At 39.2% G+C, this 18,868-nt stretch overlaps 1 protein-coding gene across 1 annotated transcript in view; it reads left to right on the forward strand.

Moving 5' to 3' along the window:
* The window catches only part of cpne5a (copine Va), a 54,051-nt gene extending 38,917 nt beyond the window's left edge, over positions 1-15,134 (forward strand). The window contains exons 15-21 of the mRNA XM_068752760.1: positions 6,782-6,828; positions 7,691-7,872; positions 8,915-9,042; positions 10,260-10,362; positions 13,435-13,492; positions 13,661-13,734; positions 14,946-15,134. Coding sequence (XP_068608861.1) covers positions 6,782-6,828; positions 7,691-7,872; positions 8,915-9,042; positions 10,260-10,362; positions 13,435-13,492; positions 13,661-13,734; positions 14,946-15,134 — 781 coding nt within the window. The remainder of the gene's footprint in view (positions 1-6,781; positions 6,829-7,690; positions 7,873-8,914; positions 9,043-10,259; positions 10,363-13,434; positions 13,493-13,660; positions 13,735-14,945) is intronic.
* Positions 15,135-18,868: the final 3,734 nt, after the last annotated feature.

Below are 18,868 nucleotides of genomic sequence, written 5' to 3' on the forward strand. Positions count from 1 at the left end.
AAAAGGTTTTCATCTGTACCTGTTTTTTTTTAGAGACACTGGAAAAATACAATATAAAATAATAGCAGTAGTGTCAGGATTTATTTAAAATTTATGTAATATTTGGACTCCCAAAGCATCCTGGATACTTTTCTTTTTTTTGGGGGGGGGGGGGTATTGATAATAAATAAAAGTATAGGCAGGAAACTCAAAGACAGAAGGGAGAGATGATAGACTAATGTTGATGTAAATGCAAAATATATTATGGAATCCCATTCAGGACGACCCATGGACGAGGGATGCAACACAGCTAGAAATGAGATAAAAATCCAAATAGAGAATAATGTAAATGTATTTTTAGAAAATAGCAAAATCATGCTCCTCAGATACAGAGAATATAACTCGACAACCAAGCTGCTGATTACAAGTCATGTGTAAATGTGTGACATATGCATTTACAGAGAGGAAATGGTCTTTACTGTAATACATCTATGTATAGACATCTAAGCATAGTATTTTTTTTAATGTAATATTCATGCATTGCTGATATCTAATAGAGCTCCATGATCAAGCTGATTTTTGAGCTACTTTAAATATGAAATTTCAGAATACATATATGTAATTTCACTACTGTTGCTGGCAGCAGAGGGATTAAATAATGAACATGCTGCTTATCCATGATGAGTAAGATTAACTCTAGCCATAGAAAATGACCTTAAAAATCCAGACTTACAGTGTCCACCGAAGAGAGAGATCACGAAAAGGATCTGCTGTTGTGGTCAATTAAACAAGAAAAGCTTTAGGCATGGTTGAAGCGTATTCTCCACTGCACATTCATCAAGTTAGGTTCCTTAATGACTTTTACTGTCTCAAAGGTCTTCACAATATACATGTTATAAAAAATAAACCAAACCTTCACAACGATAACCCCTCAGCTCGGAATGAGACAAATACACAGTACCTCGTTAAAAGCCAAAACAGCTCGCCCACTGGGACAGTGAAAATTCAATGGGTGTTAAATATTTGTCTAATTACGATATGTTTTAATTGGAAAGAAAAAATTCAGTGAAGCAAACAGGCTGGGTCTTCATCAGCTGTGAAAACATTTTATAGATCTAATCATGAAATAACAAACCTAATGAAATGCCTTTTTAATTAATCCTTTTAGGGTCAAATCTGACAATGGAAGTATGTGAAGCGGCATTGCCTCAAGACATTTACAAAAATCTCTGGTCAGGAAAACTATTTTTTAGTCAGATTCAGATTTAATTTAATTTTTCATTTATTCTCATCTGGAAGGACAAGTGTTCATCCAATGGATCATTTAGATTTGATTGATGATTTGGCATCAGACTTTAACAACTGTGTAAAAAGACTGCATAATTAGCAGAAGCAGACAGCCTGCTAACTCGGAGAGATGATGAGCAGAAGCCTGAAGCAGAAGCAAAAGCCTGAAGCTGATATTTCTGCTAGTGATTCTTCTCATGTGTGTTTGCTTTCCACTCCCATTCTTACAGATAGAATGATGCATTTAGATGATTTTTGAGATGAGGTAAGATAAAAGGAATTTCTTCTCCCGACACGCCATCACATCCTTAATGGTTTCACTGTTTCATAGTTTGTTTGTTTAAAAAAAAAAAAAAGTCTGTTAACTTTCAATTGGAATTAGACATTGTCAAATAGAGGTAATTAAAGTCCGAGCACCACACAGTCTACTGATACTGAGAGGCTAATGAAAGATTTATCTCCCTTTCCTCGCATGTTGAAGTGTTTCTTTTGTGAATTAACTCTGATGTGAGGCCAGTCGTGTAATGGCTTATGTGGCGCTCCCACTCTCATTATGGTCTAATAGTTTAATTACAAAATATCCTGCTGAACTGAAAACATACAATAATAATACTACGAATAATATTAATACTAACATATTAAGGCAGCACAGTGGCGCAGTGGTACGCGATGTTGCCTCGCAGCAAGAAGGCCACAAGTTTGAATCAGACTCGCGTCTTTTCTGTGAGGAGTTTGCAAGTTCTTCCCGTGTCTGCATTGGTTCTTTTGGGGCTCTCCGGCTTCCTCCCACCACCACCAAAAAGGACTGAAGCCATAGGGAGGGGCTAAGAAGGCAGGGTGACGAAGGGACTGAGGAGCAGGTGTGACAACCATAGCAGGTATGACAGGGAAAGAGTTCAAGCAGAACACAGGATATAATGATAACGCATGAAAGCAAAAAAGAATACAAGAAAAAACAGGATCATGACAAAATTGGGTGAATTGGTTACAATATATTGTCCTTCGGTGTGAGTGTGTGAATCATTGTCTGTCTGTGTGTGGCCCTGTGATGAACTGGCGGCTTGTCCAGGGTGTACCCCGCCTCTCGCCTGTTGACTGCTGAGATAGCCTCCAGCACGACCCAACGGACAAAGCGGTTCAGAAGATGAAAGAATGAATAATTATATATTGCTATATTTTACTGTACACCACGCATTTGTCAGGTTGCATTGTACTGCATTCATAGTGGGTTTAAAAAATGCTACAAATTGTAGTAGTAGCTCGTGTCCTCATTCTACACAAATCTATTTACCTTGCAGACATGGAGAAAAATGATGTTATTGATAAATAAAAGCAGTTTCAGCGTGCTGCGCTGGTCTGCTAGGATTTATGCAGCTTATATCATTCTGACACCGGCTCCCGCTGGCTCTGTTCATGAGGCGGAACTCTTCATTTTGAATTTATGTACGAGACATTTCTTTCATTTTGGACTTGGGGAACTGCTGCAGGTGGAAACAGATATGACAATTTGCTTAACACTGTTTATGTCAACTGTAACTGTCACATACTAAATATTGAAAGTTGTAATTTCCACCATGGATGGACAGAATCTCACCTTATATACTGTATATTCATACTAAACTTGATCCTAGTGCTCTTTCTCATCAATCACTGCATCAATAAACCATCAATACATACAGTAGTTGTACTCTTTCTCTATTTAGTGGGATTCTGTTTTTTAAGAATAAATCCATAGAATAATTGCAAATTGAGAATGTCAAGGAGAGTTAGCAAAAAATAGCATAATCTCCCGTGGGTGGTGAGTTTCAGTCAGCATACGTTTTAAAATAAGCATTTTCACAGGCTCCCACTCAAAGATGGAGAATGGGGCAGGTGGGCCGGCAAATCTCTTATTGGAAGAACATTATTTTTTACACAAATTTCACGATGCTGATAGAAGTTTCTTTGGCCATTCAAAATAGACCTGTCTCATTCATCTCATAAATTAGGTAAAATCCTTGGATGATATTTGTTTTGGGCTATTGAGTGAGGTTTTAGATTAACTGGTCACATGTAACCAGTCTGTCTATTTAAATATGGATCTCTTGGTGCCTTTAAACCAGGAACAGACTCCATGAGAATCAACCTCATTCCACTGACTCACCCCCACAACAATCCCGACTACTACGGTCATTTTCAAACATGTTTGGGATTTGGATGGTTAAAATCTGGATGACCGTGTCGAGCTCTTTCTAGTCATTGAGCGAAACATCACAGGGATGCTGTCGGTGCTGCTAAACCATAGAAAACATGTTTGTCTTTAAAGCTAACATTCTCTAGCATACAGCTGTTAAAATCTCACTTCCTGCTCCCAGTGAGTAATCGACGGTCTGTTAGGAAGTGTGTTTACATTATACTTCTGCATTCATTGCTCCCTCTTTTGCCAGAACCCTGCTGTGTGTAATGTGTGTTTCAAATCATCAGCCACCACCACCACCACCACCACGCGTGTCTAAACTCCAGGGCAGATACTCTTCAATTAAAAGGCTCTCCCTGAAGAGTCTATGCTCTCAGAGACTAATTATCATATTGACTGCTGTAAGACATAGATCCATATTGTCTCTCCTGAATGAACTTCATGCATTTGTCAGTAATGGAAAACAATACCTGGTACATGTACCTCGCATTTTCAATCAAGAAAAATGATTATATTTATTAATTTGCAAAGAAATGTCAATGTCAGCACCAGCTTGTGGTGTGTTTCATCAGTGTAAATCCATATAATGCAGCTGCCGGCACAAATCATGTTTAAATAGCTCTCGTATGCCTGAAGGGATGCTAGACTTGAGCATCAGATTAAAGATGAAGGAATGCAGCATTCTCCCTACAGTAAAAAAGTAATAACAGAAAGTATCAGGTCTGAAATGGTTTTAGATGCTTTAAGATTTAGTGGCATCTTAGCGTGTAATGAGGTTGCAGAGCACAACCAAGCAAATACCTCATCCTCCCATTCCACTTATGATATTGTAGTCCCCTAAATCCTAAATCCTTCAAGTCAAGTTCAGACTGTATGTGTAAGCAGTCAGCGGCACATTTTACAGCACTTCAGAAATCATAATTTCAGCTTTTGTGTACATCTGCCTGTATTTCATCATACAATAAATGTACGGTGCCACTCGGCTCATCAATGTAGTCTGCGCTGGCCCATCTCCAGCGCAGACTGACGCGATTATAGGTGTGCTGCATCCTAACGTTTTACGTTATATACAATCTGCCATGACAGCACAGAGTGCAGGCACTTCACAACACAAAGTCTTCTGCCATATGGTGTTTGTCTTACCGGCGGAGGACCGTCAATACGACGCTGATATGTTTGTACGTAATTCAAGGTCATGCTCTGAGGTCGTGCAGTCATTTCATCCGAGAACAAATCTGGGAAAAGAGGAACTGGTGAGCGATGGTTTGTGGCTTTAATGGGGATATGAAAAGACAGAGTGAAGCTCACTATTGGATTTCCTGTCCTGGAAGATGTGTACTGAATGAGATTTGAAGATGCCATTTAGAGAATGGTGTCAGATTTATGAACTCCTGAAATAGTGATAGCACATTCATTTGTGCACAGAGCAATACATCACTCAATAAAGAGCCTTAAAAAAAAAAAGAAAGATGACCTGCCATCCAGGACCGTAGACGTGACAATTGCAGGGTTGAAAATGAGTCCAAAGGAGCCGCCAGCTACCGGTTCTGTCCACGATGATTTGCAGAACACAACACAATGGCGCGTTAGTCAGTGTCAAGTCTGAATTGATTTTTCTCTCAAACTAATGTGTGAGCTCAGCTCAAACACAAATCCCTGCTGTGCATTAGTTGACTAAAGGGAAAACCGTGTACGGTCGGTCAGTCATCTCAACGTGAAAATGCATTTGACAGGAGATGCAATGCTTCTTGCAGCAAGTTACAGACAAACAGCAGGAAATACCGATCCCCAGGGTACAATGTATATTCATGATCTGCAGCTCCATTTCCTCCACAGTGCTTTTCTGTTCATCAAGTAATCCTAATGTAAAATATTCTGCAGAGTGGGCTGCAGGCAGATGTGCTCTCAAAGGTGTACAGAACAAAGATTTTTTTTTTTTAGATCTCCATACATTCCAAGAAAGCGCTGGTTTGAGCAAAGATTGTGGATAATGATTTTAACAATGCATACTAATTTCTGTGACAGAAAATACCCAATCACTGAGAGACTATATTAACATGCGTTCATCCACCATTCTGACGACCACGCTGTCACTCTTTAGCACATTATGTTACTTGTCCTTAATGTTGCCTTTGGATTTTTGGCCAAAATAGCTGAACTATAAAAGGGCCTATGAAATATTCAAACATAGGGAAAAGATGGATGGAGTGTTTGTATGATGTATGAACCAACATAATGTAAAATACATTACATTAAAAGATTTGGCATTTTACAGGTAGCGTTACAGGGAAAAGGGAAAATGAATGAGGTTTAATTATAATAAAATTTTATTTAATTATATAATTTGGAGAAGTTCGGCGGGCCGGAATGAATAGCCCAAACCACTGCCTGGGTTGGGGGCTACTTTTCGCGGGTGAGCTGCCAGGAAATGCTCTGATGGTCTGACTGACAGTTTGACTGACGCTTCCTGAATAACCACCTTTACTTTCCAGCTCCCTGCTTCAACTTCAAGTCCACTGCCTCACTTTTCCAGCCAAAAAACTCTCATTTAACCGCATAAATCAGCAGATACTTTCAAACCGCTGCGGCATGCCATTGCAACAATTCACCTTTGCCAGCTCAATGCTGATTAATGAGACAGGGTCAGACTCTCCCAGGAGGAAGTCACCATTATCTCCAATAGTTTCCTGGGGGGGATTTCTGAATGGAGGTAAAGTAGATACTTTGATCTGAGCTCCCCTTCATTTGTCTCTCTGAAGAATTGCACCGACCCAGTGGAAACTGATTGTTTCCTATTTTCAAGGTTTTGCTCATCATTATGAGCTCATGAATAAAGAAATATTCAGCTCTTTTCTGACAGACATTTTGCATCTTCATATTGATGCAGTGAAAGTTTTCTATTGATCACACAATTGCAGCTAAATGAAGCAAAGATAATGCTAGCAATTATAATGAGAATGACTGTGATGGGAATTAAAATGGATGATTGGGAAAGAAAATGCCGTACACTGCATCTTGAACAAACTGTAAATTGTCACAACAGCTCCTGAGAAATTGCCATTTTTATTTATTTATTTATTTTCTTTTATAGTTCTTGTGCCTCTTGTGCCCTAATCACACTTCCCCCCAATGTGATGTTCAGTGAAATCATTTGCCAGCTGCAGCATCTCATTATGGGTTGCAGAGACCCTTTAGAGATTCTTGTTTTTTTTTAGGTTCATGTATAGCATGTGTTTGCAATTCTGAATTTGGTGCTTTGGACAGCCTCATTAAAGTGAGGCACTGAGTTCTGCTGCCTCTCTTTTGTTAACAGAATCCTTTCCCATTCATCTGTTTCAGGACTCAGATTCACTTCACAGTGGCCATTGATTTCACTGCATCTAATGGTGAGTGTTCTGACTACTGTCCTCCAGTATGGCTTCCGCTTGGCTCCCCTGATGTATAACTGTGGCGTTTCCCATTAATCAAAGAGCAGCCTGGGACTTTCTACTTTTTGTCAAACTCATTTTTATTCAGGTAAAGTGGGATTATTGTTTAGATGGGATTATTGTTGAAGACAAAATGCTGCATTTGGTACACACAACACTAAATAAATAACATGGCATTAGTGTACATCAAATGTATTGCTCATAAATTATAAAGAGCCCCTGTTACTTATTATAATATTGTGTGTGGTTATGGTTTTCTACCTTACCAGTGTTCAAACAGCAAAACAATATAAAGGTCACATGAATGCATATTTATTCACCCTTCTCTAAAGCAGATATCAATCATACAGCCAATAAAACGGCAGTCAATAAAAGCAGTTGTAAGATAAAACATGCAAAAGTAGTGACAAATAAAACAAAAGGGACAAGGACATGAGATACAATATTGTTTTGAAGAAAGAACACACATATTGCTATTGTTTAATGTAGTACTTGATACTGTGATGCTGTACAAGATCCATCTCTTCCTACACACACACACACACACATTATGTTATTGCATTTTTTTTACTGTCTTTGCTTCGACTGAACTGCATGCAGTAATTTTGCTGTTACTGATCCGTATCTTCAGAAATATAAACAGGGTAATACAAGCCTTGCATTCAAGCATTGCTACTAAGCCGTGTCCTCCCATCGAGCTTCACCTGAGATTCATAACATCCCATTTCCTTTTCACACACATTTCTGGGGTTGCAGCTGTCAGCTCAGTCTCAACCTGTTGGATTTGCATCACTGACTCTGACTTCTCTTGTCTTGGAAGGGAATCCATCTCAGTCCACTTCACTGCACTACATGAACCCATACCAGATGAATGCCTACGCCATGGCCCTGAAGGCTGTAGGAGAGATCATCCAGGACTATGACAGTGATAAGATGTTCCCTGCCCTGGGATTTGGTGCAAAGCTGCCCCCTGATGGAAGGGTGTCCCATGAGTTCCCTCTGGTGAGGACAATATAGGATTTCAGACATTCAGGCCAGTTAGATGTTTTTTTTTTAACTCTATGTTGGAATTATTTTTGTCTTCCCAATGGATCTTATCTTTAGGTTTGACCACTTGTTTGTGTTTTTACGCTTTCTCTGTATAGATAAGCATGGTTTCATATGGGCTATGTTCATTTTGAGACGCTGCTGCTACACCTCTGACATGCATAATTCAGAGTGAATTTCATTTGCTTTGATAATGCAAATTAAGTCCTGTAAGGCTCAAGGATTCTTAAATCAGTTTGGCGCCCATCAGCCTGATAATGTGCTTTGGCTGCTCCATGGTACGCCCTAATGAGGAATCTCTCTATTGCATTTCTCCATGTTTCCATTAAAATGAGCAAATTAAGATTCATCTCACCATATGGTCGACGCCTCCTTCTTTCAGGCTTTAGTCTCTTGGGTGTTTGTCAAAGTACAGTCATAGTTAGGGTTGAAATAAATGCTATGTTTACTTAACAATGTGCCTTATAATAAAGGAAGGTAGCAGGTGACAAGCAGGCTGGTAATTTTTTTTATTTTTTTTAAATAACAATCGACCAATCCTGAGTAACCCCACAGTCACACACTCAACCTAAATGGCTTGCTAGATGAGTGTCTGGAGAACCTGAGCCCCCCCATCTGAACCGGGGCGGAGCCTGTAGCCACCATGGATGCCTTATTCATCCCCGTTCATCCAGGACAGAAAGTCTTTCTGTGTTTCTCCTGACTTACTTTTACTCGAAAGAAGGACATTTCAACACCCTGCAGTGCATTTATATTTGTTATCTACTCTATTTCTTATTATTACATACTTACATTCTGAACACGCCTTTAAAAGACCACGTTCCAGCTTTATATTAAGCCAGTATTTTCTTTTCTTTATAATTTAATAATACTGATACGCTAATTATTGTTTGCATCACCTATTCATTATTATGTTAAGCACTATTTTATTCCAGTATTACAGCATGATTTTAATTGACTGATTAAAGTGTTGATCTGTTTTTTTTCTCTTGCTCAGAACGGCAACATTGAGAACCCGTACTGTAACGGCATGGAGGGGATTCTTGAGGCTTATCATCAAAGCCTTAAGACGGTTCAGCTGTATGGACCCACCAATTTCTCTCCTGTTGTTAATCATGTGGCAAGGTACGGTCAACGTCACAGGACGCAGGCGTCCTTTCTGTGAAAGTCGATGTGTAAATAATCTTAGGCGAGGAGACGTGCGGTGAGAGGGGTTGAGACGGAGAGCGATGATTTCTCTGTCAAATGAGCAGAACTAATGAAAGAGAATAAACAACCCGCTGCCACACTGAGATGATGAAATGGTAATCAGGCAGACGCAGTGCAGGCTCACTTTAATGTCATTTTAAGGAGATTCAATGACATTCAATACATGAGTTCCAACTTCTTAAAGAATTTTAAAAAAAGTCCCCCTTTAATAATAAATACAAATAATAATCACGTGCCGCCTAATAAAACCGCCGTATATCTTCAGGAAAATGTAAATACATAAAACCAGTCACACGATTTGTTGTTGTGGAGTTGTTGGATCCGTTTAGTCCCTCAAGAACAACTGAAATGAGATTGTGCAGCAAAACTCATGACAAAAACTTTCAAATGAATCTTTGCATGATCAGAAACAGATTTATGGTCTCAGTCTATGGAGGAAGCTAAAAAAAAAAAAAACCCTATATAATCAATTCGATCGACCATTGTTGTGTTTGGTTCCAAAGACACACCATTCATGTCACCAGTGATTGTTGGTGAGGGAGACAAATGTTTCTGTGATCTATTCTAATCTAACCTGCTTCTGTCACAAATGGGTCTGGATTAAAGTGCAGACCGGTCGTATTTACCCATCTCAGGGCGACAGGAAGGCATTGACCTCAGATCTGTCCTTGACTCTTTCTGTGATCCTTCACAGTTTTGTTGCTCATCGCGTGTGGTCAGTTTAACACTTTGCAATCGATGATGTTCTGAAAGAAACAGACTGCGCCAATTGTGCAAACAGCTTAATAAATTATTCATAGCCAGCAGCCAGCGAAGGGCGATCAAAACTAGGCCACAGTCGCTGTGGTGTCTCTGACGGCCTTCCTAACAGTATCTGGATACCTCAGAGACCTCAACAACTAGTCAACATGTTTTACTTCTTTACATATCTATATTAAGCTTTTGTGTCACTTGCTGATGTCTATTTTTAAAATCTGGTACTCAGTAGTTGCTTCTCTGCTGCTCTAAAGATGTTGCAAAAAGTTTTCTGTGGTTTCGTGAATGTGGAGTTTGCATCTTTTTCCAGTTTTGCTTCTTTCCTACGTAGTCTGTGTGTTTTCAACCACGCTGTCCTGCTGATTTTCCTGTGTCAGGTATGCAGCGGCGGTGCAGGATGGATCTCAGTACTTTGTGCTCCTCATCATCACTGATGGTGTTATATCAGATATGGCTCAGACCAAGGAGGCCATAGTGAATGTAAGTGCTGCTCTAACACTGTGTGGAAGATGTTCAAGTCCTTTTTTCTCTCCCTCTTTTCCTTCAATGCTCTGCAGGGCACCAACGTTGCAGCCGCTTTTAGCTTACTGTGCCACTTATAAGAAGGTCTTCTCTTTCTTTGAGGGGTTGATAAGCCAGTGGCACTACATTTGACGATTTGTTGAATGCTTTCTGCTCCACTTGCCTCACCCCCTCTGCTGGGGCACTTTCTTTGACAAATATTGTTTTGTCTATATTGAGACCCTCGGAAGGCTGAGGGGGCTCAGCTGAGATCACTCTCAGGTCAACAGGTTTGCTTTATTAGAGGGAAAGGCTTTATCCAGTGCTCCATCAGAGGCTTCTCTTCTGTCACAGTTCATCAATGTGTTTCTCTGACGCATGCAGCTTATTTTCTGTGTCATCAAAACACCGGAGCTCGTTTTAGAAATGGATCACGCATGTATTTATGGTTGCTCGGTGAATCTTAATCACCTCAGATCGACCCTCACGGCGACACGGTGCTCAGACCCCCCAGCAGACTGGGTTTAAAGGGAATTTGCGACTGTTAATCAAACCATTCGAACAGCCACACCTTCCTTTTAAGATCTTGTCTGCTGCTCTGCACTGCTGAACCTGCCGTGTCCCGCCACCGACTCTGGGCTCAGTCCGGACCTGGCTACGCTATCACGTAGCAATGAGCTTATTAGCGTTTGTCCTGAGAAGCACCGCGATGAAAGAGTTAGGGCCGTTGCTCGAGTCTCCACTTCTGGGTATGTGTTTGTGGTCTTTTGATGCTGCAGTTAATTTTGTGTGATTTCAAAAAATATGCACATGAGAGATATCTTATAGTGATATGATAGTGTAACTAATACATCTTCTACCCAAACTTTCCTAGATTTGGCAAAGCACAATTTAAATCAAGGACATTTGTAATGTGCTGCACATTATCAGCTGTTTATAAAGTTTTAGTCAATAAATATACCTCATAATAAGAAGCCAAATTGGTTTCATTATCTTAACATCATTGTGTTATGATCGAGGAAGAACAACACAGCATGTTGTCGTGTTCGTGATCAAACTGCTGCACCTGGACGATGCTTACGCTGACTAGAGGAGCTGCAGATGCAGCTGATGGAGGGGAACCTTCAGATTCAGAGGAAGACAATTCAATTTGAATCAAATGTTCTACAAGTGTTCAGTCAGGAGGGAAACGCACTACCGGTAATTGGAATTACAGAGCATTAAATGATAAATATGATCTAACTGCCAGGTGCACATAATGAATCAGTTATGAACTGTTTAAAATGCAAACATGTTATTGGTTATTTGAGCGTTCTTAGCCGCAAGAAAGGAGATGATTATTTGTCATCGGCATATTTTTTTTAAAAGGAAAAAAGATGCATGATCCATATTTTTTATCATCATCCCAGCAGAGCTCAACCATCTCTGACTTGTGTTAATACGTCCAACAGGATGGCGAGAGGTCTATCTTTCCTACTATGTGTTTCTTTTCAAATTTGCACGGCACGGAAAAGTCCCAGGTGGAATCAAACCAGGGACCTCCTGTGAGGCAACAGCACTATCCACTGTGCCACCGTGCTGCCCTGGAACTTGATTTTCACATTTTATTTATTATTTCTACTAAAGCGAGCAAGTTTGGTTCAGTTATTTGTACATGCACTCTTCCTCAAAATGTTTTCACTGGTCTCATCGCTGATCCGTTAATTCTAACAGTCATTATAAATGCTTGTTTTATCGCCACAGTTTGTCTGAACAGAGTTTATAAAGATATAAGATACTTAAAGCCAGGCTTAATTTGGGGCAGGAGACAGCTACCATTTATTAATTTAAAGCTCTCTCCTCGAGTCTGTTTCATTTAGGAAAATGTTGCAACGCAACGGTCAAAGACATTCAGAATTTTTTATAGACTCGATGTGAAAACAAAACACGCATTTGAGTCAACAGAATCACATTTCACTGTGAGTTTGAGAGGAATGCAATAAATAAAATCAGGTTTTCAAATGCTGGCAACCTTGATGCGTGTGTTTGTGTTAACACACACTGTAAATGTCTGCTCTTCTACACACACACTGAATATCTACCTGCTGTCAGTGTGTGTTTTATTGTGGTTCTTTTATCCTGAGGGGTATCAGAGTGTGAGTTCAGAGAGATTGATAGAAAAGACCGCTCCTGAGTCACTTTATCATTAAGACAAAGTAAGAAATGGCGTGGGCTGAATAATTCAGCTCTGGATTCAGAGTCTGATCTGGCTCATATAGGTGTGCTCTTTTGGAGGTCTTGGAAAGAGGCATCCACAATCTGTGTGTTTGATGTGAGAGCGAGAGGTCATCGTGGATTTGAGTCCAGTGGAGGGAGGATAAAATGGGAGAAGCGATGGAGAATAATGATGGAGAGGATGCCCTTCTTGAGTTTATTACTCGTATCTATGACAGGCCTCTCCCGTCGGGAGGTTTTTCCAGGAAAGCTGACCTAGTTTCATCCCTGCAAATGCACTTCTACCACAAGCATATATCATTCATTCACACTGGAGCTTTCACGCTGTCCACATCAGGATTGAAGTCAACATCATGAAGAAACCTGATTTAAAAATGTTTTTTTTTTTGAAAGCCTTATTAACGGCGGTTTAGGTTTTTTATTGAGTTTGCATTTAAATCAGCAGGACTGATTAGTCTGTGATGGCGTGAGCAGCGTTTGAATCATATATAATAAATAATAAAGTGTTTAATGAATAAAGTATTTGACCCCGTGGTTGTGCATGTTTTAACATGATTGAAATGTAACTTGTTTTGTAAATCCTTGGATAACCAGAAGTATGTGTGTAAAAAAAAAAAGATGTGAATCAGCAGAGGCTGCTGTGATGCTAAGAAGAATTTATGTTTGCTTTATTATATTTGGTCCATTTTCCTGTCTGCCTCCGGTGTCTCTGGAGATCTGTGCTTGTGGAGTGATGCTGGTTTTGCAGAGTAAATAACTGGAGCTGTAAACCCCCCCCCCCCCCCCGTTCTTCTAGGCATCTTTGTGAAAACTATTTGTTGTTCTTGTTTGTGGCAGGCAGCTAAACTCCCCATGTCTATCATCATTGTTGGAGTTGGCCAAGCAGAGTTTGATGGTGAGAACACCAACAACTTATTCAATAGTGGAAATCTTATCTTACTTAATTACTGGCTTTATTCAAACATACTGTTGGTCACGTCCCCAAGTATAACATCTATTGCACACCAATTGACAACATGACAATATTTAAATCTGAGCTTATTTCATTATGCATTCTCCATAGCCATGGTCGAGCTGGATGGAGATGATGTAAGGATTTCCTCACGGGGGAAGCTTGCAGAAAGAGACATTGTGCAGGTGAGACATTTTGCAGATCCCACGTTTAGGTTAGCGGTGAACATATACAGTATTGTTGGTTATTATAAAGCAAAATATGTCTAACTACAGGAAAGATTGTTTAGAGGTAGATGAGGGTGTACAGTCCAGGTCCTGAGAAAATCATCTTTAAATATGAACCTATTAGGGGGCTATCAGGATAAAATAGTTGCGTTATTCCAAGAAGGTTATTGAATATGAAAACGCCAGAGGATTGACCGCTCAATGACTTTCCTTGTACGCACTGTTTATAGCATGGGTGGAGTTTGATTACATTAATTGTGTGTTCTTCACCCTCAGAGGACGAACCCCAGATTTTTGGTCTTTATATAAATTATTCCAATGTATTTTATACTAATATCACAATCTAATAAATGTTGAATAATTTAAGTCTGGAGAGTTTAATGAAGCAGTTTGTTTTCTTTTACCGCCGCTGAGCGGGAGGTTTGTTTGTCCATCCGACTGTTAGCAAGATAACTCAAAAGGTTCTGGACCTGAGGAGATTTTCAGGAAAAGTTGGGAATGTTACCAGGAACAGATGATTCCATTTTGGTGATGATCCAGAAGAGATTCTGGATTCTGGATCACTTTAACATTTTTGGTAACATTGCAGTCAATGGAGCTTCAAAATTTGTTCCTCAATATCTCGGTTGATTATTGACCAATGATTATGGAATTTAACACAGTCATGTAGGGTGGGGGCCTCTATCTCTCACTGAATTTCATCTGGATCAGATCCAGAATGGATTCAGGAAAAAATAGTACATTTTAACATTGAAAAGTCAATTTAAGGATTAAAAAATAAGTTTAAAATACACATCTAACTCACTTTTACTTTTCATGGTTGGACCAAGAACAATTTAGAACCTTTAGTTAATGATCCAGATCACCATGTGGATGGTGTAAATCTAATTATGAGGGTAATGAGGTCTGCGCTCTCTGAGTGCTTTTCTTGTGTTTATAGACTGTCGACTTTATCCCTCATTGTCATGTTGAGGACTTACAAACACACACACCGACCCGTTGCTGTTCATTAACTGATCTGTGGATCGAAACCCTCTATGCTAAGTATAAATAGCCAAATCCCTCGTTTAGCCCAGTGCCGTCGCAGCATTAATATATTTGGGCTACTCATTGCCTACAAGATGCATTCTTTTCATAAAGTCACTGATTTCTTTCCTGTGTCACAACAGTTTGTCCCGTTCAGAGACTACATGGACCGCACAGGAAACCACGTGCTCAGCATGGCACGGCTGGCCAAAGACGTTTTGGCCGAGATTCCGGACCAACTGATCTCCTACATGAAGAGCAGAGGCATTAAACCTAACCCCGTCCCACCAGCGTATTCGACTGGTGACCACCCCGAGACCAACCCAGTCTGAGCTCCACACAGAACAGCTCCACGTGGGCGTTGGTCAGGATTGATGGGAAAACTTCAGAAGCACTTTTGTGATAATAGTCCGGCGGATTGAAAAGATAAGGAGACTCCATTTTGTGTTGGAGCAATAAGACTGTGTCGGGAGAACCAGCGGATGATCAAGGAGTTTCATTCTCTTGTGTTTGAGGACGAGCGCGCCGGAACGAGCGCCGCGATATCGGGAGGTTTTAGATGTTTGCTGTCAAACCTGTCAAAGTGGTGATGTAATGGATAGCAAGTAAACCCATAGAGAAAGCCTTTTTGAAGGCATAAATATATTAGAATGTGCAAGTGTGCATCATGTTTGTGATACCTTTCGGAATCGATGTGTGTTAAACTAGGAAATAGTGTGCATACTAATTTATTGATTGATTGGAGAAATGATTTATTCCTTTCAAGGCGGTTTTAAAGGTGGGAATTTAAGTCATATTTCCCCTGTAGTTTTCCATCTAATATTTTGTGACCAGTGTAATAAGGAATCCCCATTTCTACTTTGATAAGGACTGTAATATAAAAGCATGTGATTGAACCTACTAAGCTGTTTATGAATGGGATCATTTTTGGATTGCAAGCTATAGATGACCTGCTGTGAGCCGTGGCCATACTGATTATCCAGCACAATGTCTTGTATGTATTTCTTATATTTATATTTACAGAATGCACTAACTCATCACCGTCGGAAATAAAAAGCACAAAGCTTAGAATGTCAATAAGCTAAAAACATCTATTTTGAAAGAACCAACAACAACTACCACAGTGAAAATTATAGAAAGGGCCCCGCGTTTTGATTTCACCATCAGTTTAAACATGACAACTGGGAGAATGTTTTTAAGAAAACCATACTATATATGATCATTATCATTAAAAAAAAGATGTTTACAGAAAACCAGATTAATTATTCATAGCACACGCTTGCGTTTCCTGTTAGTATGCAAGTAAATTCTCCTGCTCCAGTCATGCTGCCATGTCTCATTTGTCCTTCTGCTATTTTACAGTTTAACATCTGAGAACTTGTTCAGTCCTCTTTAAAGACCCTACAAATAAACCTTCGAAAGACTGATGTCAAATAACTTCCACTTTACTTCCTCCCCTTTAAATCGATTTACTATTCCCCAGAATGGAATTTCAAATCATCAATGAGAAAATTACATATCTGTTGGTGAATGTTTTTAAAAATGTAAAAAAACCCAATGGAATACACAAAACAAGTCTCAGAGTTTTAGTTTTTTTCTGATTCATTCAGTCTTTTGTATTCTGTTTACTCCCTGTATTTGTTCTACACTGACACGAAACCTGCAACCTCACTACACACATTTTACAGGGCAAAATTGGGATAGCATGCTCATCTGAAATCTAGTTTTATTAATTACTCAAAGCAAGTCATCCATACATTCACATTTGTTTAACAATGGTGCACAAATGTTGTAAATGCAGCCACTGAGACCCGCCGTGCATCTGTTTATGATGGGAATCATCTTCATTAGTGTCTGATTCAGTCAATATCTCGATCCAAATGTGCCTATTATATGAAAACATATCCAAATTCACTTACCCAGGGGTTATTTTTGCCAGCAGCAAGTATCGTGTCTGAGATGTTCACACAGCAAATTATAGCAACTACTAAATTGTTGCAAGATTAGGACTTTTCCTGCAGAGGCTGACGCACACTGTGTCAACCAGTGCTCTGCACCTTTTTTTTTATATACCTGCAAGTCTTCTCTAATTATCTTTAGATGTTGCTGAACCTTGTTGTACAATATTCAAAGTCAAGACTTGTTTACAATTCAGCTGTAGCTGCTTACATCTCCTAACATCGGTGGGTTTCATTCAGACGTGACAGCTTATCTTTGATGTGTTGTGTTGCTGCATTGTTCGGACTTCACAGAAAGACACTGGACAACTAACGTTTGCAAAGATTTGTCACGTTGCTCTCCAAGAATATGAAACTTTTATTTCTCACTGTTATGTTTTGTTTTAGAGCAAATATGTTGATATTTGATATATGTGGTTCAAGTTCCTTTGTGGTCTTAGTCAGGTCCCCGTCGCTTTAGTGGCCTCAGAGAGAACATAGACTCTTAAGATTAGGCAGTGCAAAGCAGCAATCTGCTGTCAGTTTCAAAGGTTTATCGGAAATTAAATGAATCCATTATATTTGGTTACATGAGACACATAAACATTGACACTGAATATCAAATATATTTAAATGAATATCTTAAATGAATAACTATCCAATATGTTTAGGTTTCTTTAGCTTCTTAAAATTCCCTTTTTCAAAGTGACTTAGTATAATGTTCACATCTCCCTCCAAAAAAATCAATCAAGGATAATTAATTAGGAAAAGTGTGTAATTTGGAAGACATGTTACATTTTTTAAACAATTAAAAAGTGGAGTTGAGGCCATATATTGCGTGCATTTTTGTGTATTTAATTAAAATTCAGAATATTTTCAGGGACCTGTATTGGCTGTTCTATTATAACTAGTCTGACACTTTTTCCCTGAGGCCTATTTATTCCACAACAAAACAAAAAAGTACTACCATCATATTAACAAATAATAAGTATGTAATAAGAGCAGGAATGACACTTATGCAACTAATACAACTGATTATTATGAAGTATATTTTTCTTCCTTTCAAGAAATATTTTTCTCTAGATGGAAATGTCTTTGATTAACCCTTTATTTCGATCTTCTTTCAGGCTTAAGTAATTATGTACATATTCCCTGCATAAAGAATATGTAGTGCCAAGATGTGTTGGAATTGGTCTCCTTAGACAAAGTGCATGTTTGTGCCTAAATGGCAGGGTGTCTTCATTCCACCTCATTAGCACAACTGCCATGCGCTTCATCTTGACAGCCGATAACAGTCACCTTTTAGCATGTTGCATCTCTGCATTCTTCCCATTCCGGTCCGATGAGGCACAGACTCGATGGGTTCTTCTTACCACTGATTCTGTTTTATCCCAGGTTGTTTACAGAACTCTCTTAGTCTGCATGCTGAATAATTTCCAAACCAGGAGTTGGACATGATATTGTCGGTATACTGTGGTTTGTGAGATGCTTTGTAATGGATTGCCTTAAATTTAAGATGAATAAAATATTGACAATTTTGGCAGAATACGAGATGAGCTATTTGTGTTGTCACTGTGACGTCGAAGTAATATTTCTCTAACACATGAATGACAGATGAAGAAATATTCAAATCACTGCAGCAGTTGCTTAGCTTTAATAAAGAAACACAAGACTACATTACCAACGAAGCAACTCAACCACCAAGAAGGCTTTATAAACATAATTTTGTTGTGTGCTTGCAGTGTAACAATGAAAAAATGAATCTTTATTTCTTTCTTAATATCAATTTAAGAACTTTTCTCTTCTGATTACAATTATTTATTTATTTTAGATGTATTTAATGTACTACATTAAATGCAATCTGTAGTGTAACCATGTAAAAACAAAACAAAAAGCCTGTTAAAACAAAGTTTATTGTCACGGACAAAAGACAGTAGAGGAAAAATCCAGAAACTGAGCTTTATTGTCAAAAACCAGGTATAGTCAGTCCAAACCAGCAGAGAAATCAGGGACAAGGGTCAAAAACCGGGTAACCAAGACAGGCAGGCAAACGGGCGACATCAAAAACAGGCAGGGCAGGTACTCAGGAGTCAGGATAGTGTCTGGTCTGATGACAGATTAGCTGCAGG

The sequence above is a fragment of the Brachionichthys hirsutus genome, chromosome 2 (assembly GCF_040956055.1).
Source record: "Brachionichthys hirsutus isolate HB-005 chromosome 2, CSIRO-AGI_Bhir_v1, whole genome shotgun sequence".
NCBI lineage: Eukaryota > Metazoa > Chordata > Actinopteri > Lophiiformes > Brachionichthyidae > Brachionichthys > Brachionichthys hirsutus.